Source organism: Schistocerca piceifrons, chromosome 4 (genome assembly GCF_021461385.2).
Source record: "Schistocerca piceifrons isolate TAMUIC-IGC-003096 chromosome 4, iqSchPice1.1, whole genome shotgun sequence".
NCBI classification, from domain to species: domain Eukaryota; kingdom Metazoa; phylum Arthropoda; class Insecta; order Orthoptera; family Acrididae; genus Schistocerca; species Schistocerca piceifrons.
The window spans coordinates 206421092-206438390 of NC_060141.1; the positions used below are offsets into that span (position 1 = coordinate 206421092).

At 38.0% G+C, this 17299-nt stretch overlaps 1 protein-coding gene across 1 annotated transcript in view; it reads right to left on the bottom strand.

The window, feature by feature from the left end:
• The window catches only part of LOC124795140 (aldehyde dehydrogenase 1A1-like), a 99749-nt gene that overhangs the window by 7250 nt on the left and 75200 nt on the right, over positions 1-17299 (bottom strand). The window contains exons 7-8 of the mRNA XM_047259018.1: positions 13423-13525; positions 12460-12644 (exon numbers count right to left, since the gene is read on the bottom strand). Coding sequence (XP_047114974.1) covers positions 12460-12644; positions 13423-13525 — 288 coding nt within the window. The remainder of the gene's footprint in view (positions 1-12459; positions 12645-13422; positions 13526-17299) is intronic.

Genomic DNA, 17299 nt, shown 5'->3' on the forward strand with positions numbered 1-17299 from the left:
AGGGTTCATATCTGAAGAACATGCTGGCCACTCTAGCTGAGCGATGTCGTTAAGCTGAAGGAAGTCATTCACAAGATGTGCATGATATGGGTGCGAACTGTCATCCATGAAGACGAATGCCTTGCCAATATGCTGCTGATATGGTTGCACTATCAGTTGGAGGATGACATTCAGGTTATGGTGCCTTCCATGACCACCAGCAGTGTATGTCAGCCCCACATAATGCCACCCCAAAACAGCAAGGAACCTCCACCTTGCTGCACTGACTGGACAGTGTGTCTAAGGCGTTCAGCCTGACTGGGTTGCCTCAAAACACGACTCCGACAACTGTCATGTTGAAGGCATATGTGACACTCATCGGGGAAGAGAATGTGATGCCAATTCTGAGCAATCCATTCGGCTTATTGTTGGGCCCATCTGTACCGTGCTGCATGGTGTGATGGTTGCAAAGATGGATTTCGCCATGGACATTGGGTGTGAAGTTGTGCATCATGCAGCTTATTGCGCACAGTCTGAGTCATAATACGACATGCTGTGGCTGCTCAAAAAGAATTATTCAACACAGTGGCATTGCTGTCAGTGTTCTTCCAAGCCATAATCCATAGGTAGTGGTTATCCACTGCAGTAGTAGCCTTTGGGTGGACTGAGCAAGGCATGTCATCAGCAGTTCCTGTCTGTCTGTATCTCCTCCATGTCCAGACAACATCGCTTTGGTTCACTCCAAGATGCCTGGACACTTCCCTTGTTGAGGGCCCTTCCTGACATAAAGTCAGGTTGAACTACAGACAACACAAGCCATGTACCTCCTTCCTGGTGGAATGACTGGAACTGATTGACTGTTGGATGCCCTCCATCTAATAGCTGCTGCTTGTGTATGGTTGTTTACATCTATGGGAGGGTTTAGTGACATCTCTGAACAGTCAAAGGGACTGTGTCTGTGATACAATATCCACAGTCAACGTCTGTCTTCAGGAGTTCTGGGAGCCAGAGTGATGCAAAACTTTTTTTTAATGTGTGTAATAACCACACATGTCCTGTAATGTCAGGTTGTTGCTTGCAAACAGCTGAGGGTGGTGTGGCTACTAGATGTTGTTGGCCAAGTACAGTTTTCAATGGTGTAATACAAAGTTAGTAGACTTCATCTGCATACAACTAAATTCAATATATAAAATGCAGTTAAAAGGGAGCTAGAATTATTATATGAGTCACAGTGGAAATATTACTTCAAATTCTGAAGGGTAGCTGCAAGTATGTGTATATGCCATATGCAGAACAATAAAGTTAACTGACAGCAGCTTGTCAAATGGTGAAATAAGTCACAGACACAGTGGGCTTATCAAAAACAGATCTGAGAAACCACTCGCAACAGGGGGCCAAGAGATAATGAAAATGAAGAGAATGTGGAATAAAATTAAGTAAAGCTCCAAGGCTAAACAAAAATATGGTAATGTCCTATCATTAATATTACAAAAGCTAGTGCCTAGAGGTAGTCTGTGACATGTACAATACACAAATAAGCAAATTGAAAAAAAAATCAGCATATCAAACCATGATAAAAAGGCTGTGGGCACAATAGATTCACTGAAGCCAAAGCAAGAAAAATGTGAGCAACAGGGGGAGGAACAGAGTTATGTCAGGAAATAATACATATGAAAGCTTTTCATATAGTGGAAAACAGGCTTTGGGTCCAATACAGGCAGTCTATGTATATTATAACACTGCTTATTACAGTTGTTAACTTACCATTATGTACACTTTTTTAACATATGCACATTTCTGTATTTATATTAATCACAAAATAATTGAAACCAGTAACCGAACAAATGAATATTTGCGATCAGTGTTGTGGCTTACAAAATTCCGTAACATTGGATTGATGTTACCTTCACAGTGCTATGTCAGCCCCCATCAATTATGTTATAACTTGTAACTTGTTAGGGGACAAAATGTTGGATGACAGAAGCTGTTGCAGGACTTCTCTTTTACTTGCAGTGGAAACTGTCAGTCAGAGAGTACCTGTCAAGAGTACATGCTCATGCATGAATATGTAGATTTTAGTGTTAACTTCATTTCATTTCATTCTTCATATAGCTCAATTACAAATACTATGTAATTAATTTAATTGTTTATTTGGTTAAGTGAGTTTAAAAAGTGAATGATTAGTCATGTGTCTAAGGAAAGTCCAAAAAATAGGTACCTACATTTCTAATTAACTTATTATTACCTCAAAATATTCTAGTACATGCAGTCGGGATCAGAAATGCATGGACACCTAACATAGACTCTTTCTTTACAATGTTTTCCAGCAAATAACTATTTGTTGTAATATCAAAATGTGTTACAAACTGCAGAATCATGATGTTCAACAAACAAATGATGGTTTATCAAACAGTAAAATAAAAATACTCTGACAAAATCAATTTTATTGTCAGTCACAATATAAACACCACACACAACATTCATTTGTACTATCTACCACAAGCATGCAGGCTACATGAAGAGAAAAAAATTACTTTTTTTTAATGTGTAGGTCATGATCTGTCACTGAAATAGTCTTGTGAATTTTTTTTAGTGAAATGGATTCACCCATCTGGCTCTCAGAAAACAAAACTCAGGAAAGTAAAAACTGAAGAGGCTAAATCACTAGCTGGATCTTTATCCAAATGATACAATGAAGGCTTTCACGGCTGGATGACATAACTGCTGGTAAACCTTTCAAGATGTGAGGTTGTGACCCAAGAAACTCTTCTGTTCTTGACATTTCGTCCAGGACTGCGCTGGACATCCTAAGAGGCACTCCTCTGCTGAGTCTTGCCAACTGACTGGTTGGACATCCGGTAGTGACATATACAGGGTGTTACAAAAAGGTACGGCCAAACTTTCAGGAAACATTCCTCACACACAAAAGATGTTATATGGACATGTGTCCACAAACGCTTAATTTCCATGTTAGAGCTCATTTTAGTTTCGTCAGTATGTACTGTACTTCCTTGATTCTGATGATCAAATTGTAAATTTTCACAATCAACATGTGTGGGCTGACGAGAATCCGCACGCAATTGTGCAATCACGTCATCAACACAGATTTTCTGTGGATGTTTGGAAAAGCATTGTTGGTGATGTCTTGATTGGACCCCATGTACTTCCACCTACGCTCAATGGAGCACGTTATCATGATTTCATACGGGATACTTTAACTGTGCTGCTAGAACATGTGCCTTTACAAGTACGACATAACATGTGGTTCATGCATGATGGAGCTCCTGCACATTTCAGTCGATGTGTACGTACGCTTCTCAACAACAGATTCGGTGACCGATGGATTGGTAGAGGCGGACCAATTCCATGGCCTCCACGCTCTCCTGGCCTCAACCCTCTTGACTTTCATTTAAGGGGGCATTTGAAAGCTCTTGTCTATGCAACCCGGTACCAAATGTAGAGACTCTTCATGCTCATATTGTGGACGGCTGTGATACAATACGCCATTCTCCAGGGCTGCATCAGCGCATCAGGGATTCCATGCGACGGAGGGTGGATGCGTGTATCCTCACTAACGGAGGACATTTTGAACATTTCCTGTAACAAAATGTTTGAAGTCATGCTGGTACGTTCTGTTTCTATGTGTTTCCATTCCATGATTATGTACAGAAGTAATAAAATGAGCTCTGACATGGAAAATAAGCGTTTCCGGACACATGTCCACATAACATATTTTCTTTCTTTGTGTGTGAGGAATGTTTCCTGAAAGTTTGGACATACCTTTTTGTAACACCCTGTATACTGTAGGAAAGTGGGTGTGGTCAAAGTAGCATATGATGAGCAGAGATGATCCTTGTCAAAGATAAAATTTAACTATTGATTGTTGTCTTGTCAAAAATAAAATTTTCTAGATATTCTGCAGAGCGACTGTCCATATGTCACTAAGTTTCATTGCCTCCTCTTTCCTATTAAAATGATCCTGATGCTTATGAATTTCAGTGGCTTCTCTACATAGTCGTGGATAAAAATTTGGTGTTGTAGAGAAAATTTCTGTTTCATAAAACTTCACTTTGTGGTTTCCTGTCTAAAGAGCATGCTCTGCTACAGCTGATTTCTCTAGTTTTCCTAGTCAGCATAGACTTTTGCGCTCTTTTAGCAGTGTATTTGAGTTCCTCTTGGTAGTTCCAATACAAACTTTGCACACGTACATGGAATTTTGTATACACCACATGTTGACAGAGGAGGGCCTTTATCCTTCACAGATTGGAGTACTTGATTTATTTTCTGTATTCGTCTAAAGACTGGTCTGATGTCATGTGTCTGTAAAATCTTACCAATCTGATCTGCTACTTTTTTAATAAAAAGGAGAGAAACTGTATTTTTCCATCATTGTGGTTCGTCCTTGTCCTTTGGCCTTCTGTTCCTTGGTAAAAATTCTCTTTACCTGAGTAGCCATTCTTCTTTATACTTTTATTTAGATGATCAAAGAATTCCTTGGACCATGACCTCACATCCTGAAAGGTTTACCAGCAGCTATCTTTATCCAAATACCTATTTGCTCATTGAGAAAATAAAAATGGTGAACAAAATTGTAATCAATCTGTTAGACTCCATAAGCAGGTGGAAAGATTACTGCATGATTTTAACGAAGACATTGACATAAACGACACTGAAAAAAGATGAAAAATATAGGACTGATAAAGAAATCACTCCATAAACATATTTATGATGCATTTAACTTCAACTCCTTTTCATCCAATGGACTGCATGCTAGCAAATACCTCTTCCAGAGCATATTGCAACTGCGATTACTGAAAAGGATAGTGAAATATATCAAACAAATGAGGAACCTTTTGAATCTGCAGAAACACCTGATAAACACACTAAAGGAACACATCAATGCTTAACTTCACTGTGGTTTGACTCACATATGAACAAGACTAAATATTTAAGGAAATGGATGCTATACTCACCATGAACAAAGAAACTGTACTTTTTTTACTGTTGATTATTTGTCTTTGAGGATGATACCAACAAAAATAAATATATATCTGGCTTCTGTCACTGGTGGAAATTGAATCCAATGATATCAAAGAAACAAAGCATGAATCACTACCTGCACCCCTATCAAATTTAGAAAAATGGAAAACCCTCTCTATGGGCTTGAAACTTAATAAAACCATTGACAAGAACAATCAGAAATATTGTCGATGATGAGGCCAAGAAATGAGGAAAAATTTTACATCACCATTAGATATTACACTATTGTTAGCCCAACAAAACCTCACTTTCCATAGTCATTTTGAAGACACTCCATAAGAAAACAGAAAAAATTTCTTAGAATTGGCACAGTTGATGGTGAAATATGATCCAGTATTGAAAGAACATTATTTAAAACTTGAAGAGTTCACTGGTAGCTCCAAGAGGGTACCTTCATATTTGTCCAAAGGGATATAAAATGAATATATTTTTATTTTGGGTGAACATATTACAGAAAAAGTTACTGCAAATTCAAAAAAGGCTAACTATTATGTAATAATTTTGATAGTATTCCTGGTGACAACAAAACTGACCAAATGAGTCAAATAATTAGATCTGTCCCAATAGAAGACAACGTGGTGGAAATTTGAGAATCTTTCATGGGGTTTTTCTATGTTAGGAAAAACTGCAAAGGATATGTCAAAGACTTTCAACAGCAACTGCAAAAAGTTCATCTGGATACTGTGATGTGCAGGACTGAAGGTTATGACATACCCATATCAATCTCAGGTGTACATGGAGAAGTACAATAAAATATTCTACATCAACTTTTGGCACACAATACTGCAGGTACTAAATTTAGTCCAACAATATCTACAGTCTCTAAAAAAAGACTCTGAATAAAAGATTTGCCAAATTAAAATCCCTGAATGAGTTTTTAGTGAAGGAATGAACTGTAATTACAGAGAAGGCTGATACTTTTGACATTAAAAAATACATTTATTCAGACATTAACAGTGATTGACTAGGAAGGAGGAGGGTAAATAAAACAATATTGGGAGATCTATTTCATGATACTAGATTGTCAACTCAAGAAGCAGTTCATGGATCAGTCTTTAAATGTATAGACCAATTTATACAGAAATTGTTACAACGATACATGGCCATGAAGGATGTCATCAAATTTTTCGAAATTGTAAAACAAATTTTCTGCTTGAAGCAACCAGTAATTCTACAGTGAATCCAGAATGTCTACCCAATCTGTCAATTTTAGCAGTTCAAAGAAAAGTTTCAAAGGAAATAGATTTCGATGACATTTTTGAGAATTTTTGTGAAATAAAGGCACAAAAACATGTACTATAATAACATGAATAAAAACTACTATCTTTTACTAAAGCTACAAAGCTAACTGACATTGTAAATGTACAAGCTTTGTTTCCAATCATATAAAATACCTCCCCCCATGAACCATGGACCTTGCCGTTGGTGGGGAGGCTTGCATGCCTTAGCGATACAAATAACCGTACCGTAGGTGCAACCACAACAGAGGGGTATCTGTTGAGAGGCCAGACAAACGTGTGGTTCCTGAAGAGGGGCAGCAGCCTTTTCAGTAGTTGCAAGGGCAACAGTCTGGATGATTGACTGATCTGGCCTTGTAACAATAACCAAAACGGCCTTGCTGTGCTGGTACTGCGAATGGCTGAAAGCAAGGGGAAACTATGGCCGTAATTTTTCCCGAGGGCATGCAGCTTTACTGTATGATTAAATGATGATGGCGTCCTCTTGGGTAAAATATTCCGGAGGTAAAATAGTCCCCCATTCGGATCTCCAGGCGGGGACTACTCAAGAGGATGTCGTTATCAGGAGAAAGAAAACTGACGTTCTACGGATCGGAGCGTGGAATGTCAGATCACTTAATCGGGCAGGTAGGTTAGAAAACGTAAAAAGGGAAAAAGATAGGTTAAAGTTAGATATAGTGGGAATTTGTGAAGTTCTGTGGCAGGAGGAACAAGACTTCTGGTCAGGTGACTACAGGGTTATAAACACAAAATCAAATAGGGGTAATGCAGGAGTAGGTTTAATAATGAATAGGAAAACAGGAATGCAGGTAAGCTACTACAAACAGCATAGTGAAGGCATTATTGTGGCCAAGGTAGATATGAAGCCCACTCCTACTACAGTAGTACAAGTTTACGTGCCAACTAGCTCTGCAGATGACGAAGAAATTGAAGAAATGTATGATGAGATAAAAGAAATTATTCAGATAGTCAAGGGTGACGAAAATTTAATAGTCATGGGTGACTAGAATTCGAGAGTAGGAAAAGGGAGAGAAGGAAACGTAGTGGGTGAATATGGATTGGGGGAGAGAAATGAAAGAGGAAGCCTTCTGGTAGAATTTTGCACAGAGCATAACTTAATCATAGCTAACACTTGGTTTAAGAATCACGAAAGAAGGTTGTATACATGGAAGAATCCTGGAGATACTAAAAGGTATCAGATAGATTATGTAATGGTACGACAGAGATTTAGGAACCAGGTTTTAAATTGTAAGACATTTCCAGGGGCAGATGTGGACTCTGACCACTCTGACCTCTGACCACGAGCCTGTAGATTAAAACTGATGAAACTGCAAAAAGGTGGGAACTTAAGGAGATGGGACCTGGATAAACTGAAAGAACCAGAGGTTGTACAGAGTTTCAGGGAGAGCATAAGGGAACAATTGACAGGAATGGGGGAAAGAAATACAGTAGAAGAAGAATGGGTAGCTTTGAGGGATGAAGTAGTGAAGGCAGCAGAGGCTCAAGTAGGTAAAAAGATGACGGATAGTAGAAATCCTTGGGTAACAGAAGAAATATTGAATTTAATTGATGAAAGGAGAAAATGTAAAAATGCAGTAAATGAAGCAGGCAAAAAGGAATACAAACGTCTCAAAAATGAGATCGACAGGAAGTGCAAAATGGCTAAGCAGGGATGGCTAGAGGACAAATGTAAGGATGTAGAGCCTTATCTCACTAGGGGTAAGGTAGATACTGTCTACAGAAAAATTAAAGAGACCTTTGGAGATAAGAGAACCACTTGTATGAACATCAAGAGCTCAGATGGAAATCCAGTTCTAAGCAAAGAAGGGAAAGCAGAAAGGTGGAAGGAGTATATAGAGGGTCTATACAAGGGCGATGTACTTGAGGACAATATTATTGAAATGGAAGAGAGTGTAGATGAAGATGAAGTGGGAGATACGATACTGCGTGAAGAGTTTGACAGAGCACTGAAAGACCTGAGTCGAAACAAGGCCCCCAGAGTAAACAACATTCCATTTGAACTACTGACGGCCTTGGGAGAGCCAGTCCTGACAAAACTCTACCATCTGGTGAGCAAGATGTATGAAACAGGTGAAATACCCTCAGACTTCAAGAAAAATGTAATAATTCCAATCCCAAAGAAATCAGGTGTTGACAGATGTGAAAATTACCATACAGTCAGTTTAATAAGCCACAGCTGCAAAATATTAACACAAATTCTTTACAGACGAATGGAAAAACTAGTAGAAGCTGACCTCGGGGAAGATCAGCTTGGATTCCATAGAAATACTGGAACACGTGAGGCAATACTGACCTTACGACTTATCTTAGAAGAAAGATTAAGCAAAGGCAAACCTACATTTCTAGCATTTGTAGACTTAGAGAAAGCTTTTGACAATGTTGACTGAAATACTCTCTTTCAAATTCTGAAGGTGGCAGGGGTAAAATACAGGGAGCAAAAGGCTATTTACAATTTGTACAGAAACCAGATGGCTGTTATAAGAGTCGAGGGACATGAAAGGGAAGCAGTTGTTGGGAAGGGAGTAAGACAGGGTTGTAGCCTCTCCCCGATGTTATTCAATCTGTATATTGAGCAAGCAGTAAAGGAAACAAAAGAAAAATTCGGAGTAGGTATTAAAATCCATGGAGAAGAAATAAAAACTTTGAGGTTCACCGATGACATTGTAATTCTGCCAGAGCCAGCAAAGGACTTGGAGGAGCAGTCGAACGGAATGGATAGCGTCTTGAAAGGAGGATATAAGATGAACATCAACAAAAGCAAAACGAGGATAATGGAATGTAGTCGAATTAAGTCGGGTGATGCTGAGGGAATTAGATTAGGAAATGAGACACTTAAAGTAGTAAAGGAGTTTTGCTATTTGGGGAGCAAAATAACTGATGATGGTCAAAGTAGAGAGGATATGAAATGTAGACTGGCAATGGCAAGGAAAGCATTTCTGAAGAAGAGAAATTTGTTAACATCGAGTATAGATTTAAGTGTCAGGAAGTCATTTCTGAAAGTATTTGTATGGAGTGTAGCCATGTATGGAAGTGAAACATGGACGATAAATAGTTTGGACAAGAAGAGAATAGAAGCTTTCGAAATGTGGTGCTACAGAAGAATGCTGAAGATTAGATGGGTAGATCACATAAGTAATGAGGAAGTATTGAATAGGATTGGGGAGAAGAGAAGTTTGTGGCACAACTTGACCAGAAGAAGGGATCAGTTGGTAGGACATGTTCTGAGGCATCAAGGGATCACCAATTTAGCATTGGCAAACAATCCAAACAAGAACCCTAAAAAGTTTTGGTCATATGTAAAATCGGTAAGCGGATCTAAATCCCCTATTCAGTCACTCGTTGACCACGATGGCACCGAAACAGAGGACGACCGAAGAAAGGCAGAAATACTGAATTCAGTGTTCCGAAACTGTTTCACTGCGGAAAATCGTAACACGGTCCCTGACTTCAGCCGTCGCACGGACGCCAAAATGGAAAATATTGAAATAAACGATATCGGAATTGAAAAACAACTGCTATCACTTAGTAGCGGAAAAGCATCCGGACCAGACGAGATACCCTTAAGATTCTACAGTGATTATGCTAAAGAACTTGCCCCCTTTCTATCAGCAATTTATCGTAGATCGCTGGAAGAACGTAAAGTACCTAGCGACTGGAAGAAACTGCAGGTCGTTCCCATTTTCAAGAAGGGTCATAAATCAGATGCGAATAATTATAGGCCTATTTCGCTTACGTCAATCTGTTGTAGAATAATGGAACATGTTTTGTGTTCTCGTATTATGACGTTCTTAGATAATACAAATCTCCTTCATCATAACCAACATGGATTCCGCAAACAGAGATCATGTGAAACTCAGCTCGCCCTATTTGCCCAAGAAATTCACAGTGCCGTAGACACTGGCGAGCAGATTGATGCCGTATTCCTGGACTTCAGGAAGGCATTTGATACGGTTCCGCACTTACGTTTAGTGAAAAAAATACGAGCTTACGGAATATCGGACCAGGTTTGTGATTGGATTCAGGATTTCCTAGAAGAAAGAACACAACATGTCATTCTTAACGGTTCAAAATCTGCAGATGTAGAGGTAATTTCGGGAGTACTGCAGGGAAGCGTGATAGGACCTTTATTGTTTACAATATACATAAATGACTTAGTTGACAACATCGGTAGCTCCGTGAGGCTATTTGCAGATGACACGGTTGTCTACAAGAAAGTAGCAACATCAGAAGACTCGTACGTACTCCAGGAGGACCTGCAGAGGATTAATGCATGGTGCGACAGCTGGCAGCTTTCCCTAAACGTAGATAAATGTAATATAATGCGCATACATAGGGGCAGAAATCCATTCCAGTACGATTATGCCATAGGTGGTAAATCATTGGAAGCGGTAACGACCGTAAAATACTTAGGAGTTACTATCCGGAGCGATCTGAAGTGGAATGATCACATAAAACAAATAGTGGGAAAAGCAGGCGCCAGGTTGAGATTCATAGGAAGAATTCTAAGAAAATGTGACTCATCGACGAAAGAAGTAGCTTACAAAACGCTTGTTCGTCCGATTCTTGAGTATTGCTCATCAATATGGGACCCTTACCGGGTTGGATTAATAGAAGAGATAGACATGATCCAGCGAAAAGCAGCGCGATTCGTCATGGGGACATTTAGTCAGCGCGAGAGCGTTACGGAGATGCTGAACAAGCTCCAGTGGCGGACACTTCAAGAAAGGCGTTACGCAATACGGAGAGGTTTATTATCGAAATTACGAGAGAGCACATTCCGGGAAGAGATGGGCAACATATTACTACCGCCCACATATATCTCGCGTAATGATCACAACAAAAAGATCCGAGAAATTAGAGCAAATACGGAGACTTACAAGCAGTCGTTCTTCCCACGCACAATTCGTGAATGGAACAGGGAAGGGGGGATCAGATAGTGGTACAATAAGTACCCTCCGCCACACACCGTAAGGTGGCTCGCGGAGTATAGATGTAGATGATGTAGATGTAGATGTAAAAATCCTAGAGGGAGACCAAGAGATGAATACACTAAGCAGATTCAGAAGGATGTAGGTTGCAGTAGGTACTGGGAGATGAAGAAGCTTGCACAGGATAGAGTAGCATGGAGAGCTGCATCAAACCAGTCTCAGGACTGAAGACCACAACAACAACAACATATAAAATAAAAGGTAATGTTCCTTTATGTTCTTTTTTATTTCTTTGTACTCTACCTGATGGTTGCTGCACTAAATGCTGATTCGTATTCTAAATTCCTCACCCAAAATTTAAATTACATGTGTTACAATTACTTGAGCACTTATTTTTTTGTCGATCAACAGTTACATCTATATTATTTATCTGTTGCTAAATGTACCCATTACAAATACATCAATTTCTTAGTAGATCGGAGGCCTGATTTAGCTCTACCACCTCAGACCTCTGACAGGCTAAATCCACCACTGTAACAGCGATACTGATTGTATAAAAAGTAGGGCTGTTTAATGGTCACAAGTCACAAGTCACAAGTCTGTTTGACTATGGGAGAGTGTCACAGAGATGAAGAAGAAAGTGAACTGGCAAATGCTAAGATATGCAATCCATCCCACGAGAACCTGCTTAGAAAGTTTCAAGAACCAATTTCATGTGATGAATATAAAAATATGTGTCAATCCCCTATGAATCATTCTCATAGAGCTTGCAAAGACAAGCTTCAATTAATTACAGCATACACAAATGCATGAAGTAATCATTTTTGCCACACTCCATATGTGAACAGAATGAGAAGAAGCCCTAATAATTGGAACAATGGGCAATACCTTCTACCATGCACTTGATAGTGCTTTGCAAAGTGTGAGTGTGGATGCATGTGATTACCCTTAACATTTTCCTTCTAAAGACTGATTAATTTCAAACTGTATTATTTTATTATTTGTGTCAAGTGGAGAATTTACTGATGAAATTGTAAAGTTGCATGGAAGGTAAGTATTAGTCTGCCATTCATTGTCCTTGCAATTTCATTTCATTATGCATTAGAAATTACTGTTCCTCAGTTGCAGAAAAATGCATTAATTGTGGAAAAAATTTCATTAAATCCGCAGGGATTTCTGGAATTTAATGCTATACTTGATGTATACAGTTTTCTTTGCAATAGAGTGATTTATTCAATAGATTGATTTATTACCTGAGGACCTTGAATAATGCCATCTGCCAGAGGATCACCAACTTTCCTTGCTTCAGCTTTTGCTTTTGCTTTCTTAACAAATTCATCATATATATCCTCATGCACAAAAGTTCTTGTTCCTCCACAGCAGACTTGTCCCTGGTTGATGAACAGTGCATCATGTGCTATCTGTACTGCTTCATCAACTGAAACACATGATGATTGTGTTATTATTACTGCTGCTATGACAGTTTTTGTTTTTTACATCACATATCAAAGTTTTGTCAATACAGAACAACATGAAAGATGCATTGGTATGTCAGCAGTCACATTAGAGAAGAGATAATTGGAATAACAACTGAGTTAGGCAAATAATTAGCTTTACCAAAATTAGGAGGCAACTTCTTCCATAATCAAACTTACTGGTTATCAAAATATTAAATTGTGTTGGAATAGGCACACCTAAAAGTTGCAAATGATGTAGTAACAGTCTATATCACTTCATATCATGTCACTGTTCATTGATCTTAAGCATATACTCTACACTTCATATGCAAATGCTGCATACATCCCAGAGTTACTTTTACCTGTTATGGTTTCATATTTTACAGTAATGGACAGCTGCACAACATCTTACAGGCAAAATGATTTCTGTGCTGTTGGGTGAGATAGTAGGAATATATACTTTTCAAACACAAAACTTTGTTTGCTTGAAAGATATAGTGTGTATGTATGTAAACTAGTGTTCCAATTTATCTATATTTTTTTGCTTCTCTACACTTTCTGGCTGTGATAAGAGAGAAATCTAACAAGTTGTTTGAAAAATCATATTTCCTGTCACAATCTGTACATGATAGCGCAATCTTCTTCCTCCTTTTTTCTTAAGCCACATTAAATTTCAGTCAAGCAATGCTCAAAACATATGTCTCGAAATACCTTGTATCATATTTACCTTAATATTTCTATTTGAAACAGTTTACTTACTGTCAGCATCAGGAAGTATTATCAGAGGACTCTTTCCACCCAGTTCCAATGATACTTTCTTCAAGTTTGACTGTGCAGCTGCTGCCATGACTGCTTTTCCAACCTAGGCGCAATTTTGACACCTTTCAGTCCTCAATTATTACTACACTATGTTTAAGTGTAAAAGCAAAATCAGTTTTATGTTCCAGTATGAAGAGCAGTCAAACACTCGTCACATGTACACACATACATACACACACACACACACACACACACACACACACACACACACACACACACACACACACCTATCTCTTTCACTGATCTCACAATTGTCATGGATGATAAAGCTGTCAGAAATAAGTAGTAGCAATGGTAGTTGTTGTTGCAATGTAATCTGTAGTTGGCATTTACATACAAACACATAATAGTTCTAACACTTTTGTTCAAAATATTAATTCATATCATGGTAAGCACTTGATTAAAACTATTATTGATACATAGCACATGAATGTAATTATTTATTACAAAGTTATTGCAAGTACTTTTTTTTACACTATAATAGCAGTTTGTCAGTAGAAATTTGATACTGGTTCCTTAAATGAACACTGTTTTTTTTATTTCTTTTATCTGTACTGAAACTTTTGAAACTTTATTGCTCAATCTAGTACCATGAATGTTTCTGTGTTTTTGTGCTAAAGCCTTGTATACCGTTTCTATATGGGTGTCATTGCACATTCTTGTATTACAAGAGTGAACACCTGAGTCAGTTTTGAAATTGTCAGATTACCTTTTTATATTGATTACAGTTATTTGTATATAGTGACATAGTAAGAGTAGAATATTTAGATACTGAAATAAATGTCTGGAAGGTATTAGCTTTGAACTTTTGATAATTATTCCAATAGTTCCTTTTTGTAGACGGAAGATAATTTTCAGGTTGGTCTTGTTATGACCCGAGAAGGTGAGGCCTAGCTTGTTCCTGCTGGGAAGAGAATCAAAGAATGCTTGGGACAATACACTTGCTTCACTGCCACTATCAAGAAGACAGTACACTATTACATCTGAAATATTTAACTCTACAACAACAGGGTGGCTTATTTTACTTTTACAGGGGCTTATTTAGATTCATCTAGCAAATCATTCTCAGTCTGTCTAGAGGTAAAATAGTCCCCTTCAGTTGCAATTACATTTGCACACATGTATCTTTGCAGATTTAGCAGTATTCACATTTTTTACTGCCTTTCCTACACTGTCCACCAATTTCAAATCAAAGCATTTGACAACTTCTTTTAGTTTTATTTGCTGCACATCATCTAAACTTTTTGAGCAGTGGCATGCTTCACATCATTGCTATATAAATAATCAGCATTTGCCTCTACTTCTTTAGACAAGCTAGCACAGCTCATAGGTTCCTCAGCCTTATTGTACTTCGTACTCACCATATAGCAGAGATGCTGAGTTGGAGACAGGCACAATATAAAGGCTGCCAAACAGATACGCTTGTCACCAAAAAGGCCTTCATCGAAATTAGTTAACATACACACATATGACTGTGGTCATGTGTGTGTGTGCGTGAGTTGCATTTGCATGTGTGTGTGTGTGTGTGTGTGTGTGTGTGTGTGTGTGTGTGTGTGTGTGTTTTGTCTAATTCCAATGAAGGCCTTTTTGGCCAAAAGCTTACTTTTTGATAGTCTTTACATTGTGCCTATATGTGACTCAGCATCTCCACTAATCTCCACTATATGGTGATTATCAATATATTCTTTTCATAAAATTGTTGTTATTCCATCCTGGATTTTCTATTGTTATAGAGTCTATTATTACTATGCACTAGCTCCTCATTGGTAGTCACTCTCTCTACCCTTTCTAGGAATTCAATGAATCTATTCACATTATCCCCAGGTGGAGAAATGATTTATTTTTTTGCTAATACCAAGGCAGTTTACCTTCTAACTCTATATCATAATTTCTAGTTTCATCTTTTGTCAAATGTAACAGGAATGAAGCTCATTTCCTAGAAAATTCTTTGATGGACTTGCGACCTGCACTGTATTGTTTACCACTCCAAAATTCCTTTAATACATTGTTTTGTATAGCATGAGACCAGTATTCAATCATGAAAGTAGATTTAAACTGAGAGAGTGTTTGAAAATGTAGCATAACATCAACTGACCAACACGAAGCATCTCTTGTCAAATGAGTTTGAGTAAAAGAAGTTTCCTCATGCTCAGACCACCCTTTCAGCAACACACCCTCAAAATCATTCCAGAGATTTATGGGTGACATAGCTCATCTGGATCAAAACACCAAAATTTCTGACATCCAATAAAAGTAGTGTCAACAGAAGCAACATACCGTATGATAGTAGTAGACAAATAAATGAAGGTTCCTCTACTTTCTGTCTTAGCAATGCTACAATTTAAATCATTTAACTGGCATTCTGTTGTTTCTACTTTTTCTGAAATCTATTTCGTGATTTGTTCACATAGTTTTACAAAAATTGTTTTCACTTTTTTTTCTGGTTGACAAATACATACTTTAGAATTTACATTTTCAGGCCAATTAGAGCAAAGTTCAGATTCCTTGCTTATTCTCTCTATTAACTTGTCTTCTAACAGCTTATTGTCTGTTTTGAATTCATTGATAACTTGACTGATTTCAGTTCTAAACATCTTTTATAATTTGGACAACTGTTATCATAGTTTGATCTTCAAATCATGATTACTGAAGTCAATATTATAATTTAAATTGTCTACATTCAATTTCATTTCATTCCTCAGTGTATTATTACTGGACTCCAACTTACACTTTAAAATGGAAGCCATTTTATTTTGCAGTTCTTCGTTGTTAGAATCAGTTTTAAGGTTTAAACTACTCTTTCATTTTCTATTACTTGATTCCATTTTAAGATTTATTCCTTCAATTTTGGAAAAGAATAACTGTATCCAAACTGGTGTCCTTATCTTTGCAAATTGCATTTTGAGTGGTTTCAAAGGAGCCTATATCATTACCTGACTCATTTGAATACCAGAATCATCAAATTCAGTTTCACTATCTGTGTTTCCACTAGCTCTCTTCAATACTTCAGAAAAACACTCATTTTTAATTTTTATTTCTACACAATCATCACCAGACAATGGTCCTAGTTTAAATTTCACTTTGACCTTTTCAGTAAACTTCACCTTTCACAACTGGTTAGAAGTAATTAATCTCAGCTTTAAGTATTCTTGACTTAAGCTAATTGCTTGAACTCGATGAGTGATGCTGGTATAGTGTACTAGCAACCATGTTGCAGCACATTACAATGTAATGCAGGCAGCAACAGCAGCTATGGTGGCACTGATGGCAGTGGATATTGCCTACTGCAATAACACGAGGCATGGGGGAAGGGGGACGGGAGGTGAGATGTGACACAGGTGAGCATGCACTGTAGCTTGTACACTCAAGAAGCTCCACAATGATGCAGTCTCCCTCTGCACTCGCCGACGATGGTAGCCACAACATAGCACTATCTTCTTTCCTCTCTCCACATTCAGATTAAGCCTGGGTAGCATTCATTGTCTAAGCTTCCCACTCATGAAAAAAACATAACAATGTTCCCACCGCTTCATCCACTATATCGTGCCTCTATATGTTTCATCCCATTATTCTGTTCGTGCCTATAGGATTCACTTTCTATACTTCCATACCGATCAGTTTCATTGTTTACTTTCCCTGACTGATATGCAGCATATGTGGGGTGGTGCGTTAAATTAAGGTGGTTTGTTAATTATTTTTGTTGAAGGTGTATACAATTTTTAAATGCCAGTGCCTCTCACAAGAGTCTTAAATTAGTCATATGGGCAGCCACAAAATAATGGATAATGTGCAGTGTTCGGGTCCACAATTCAGCTTC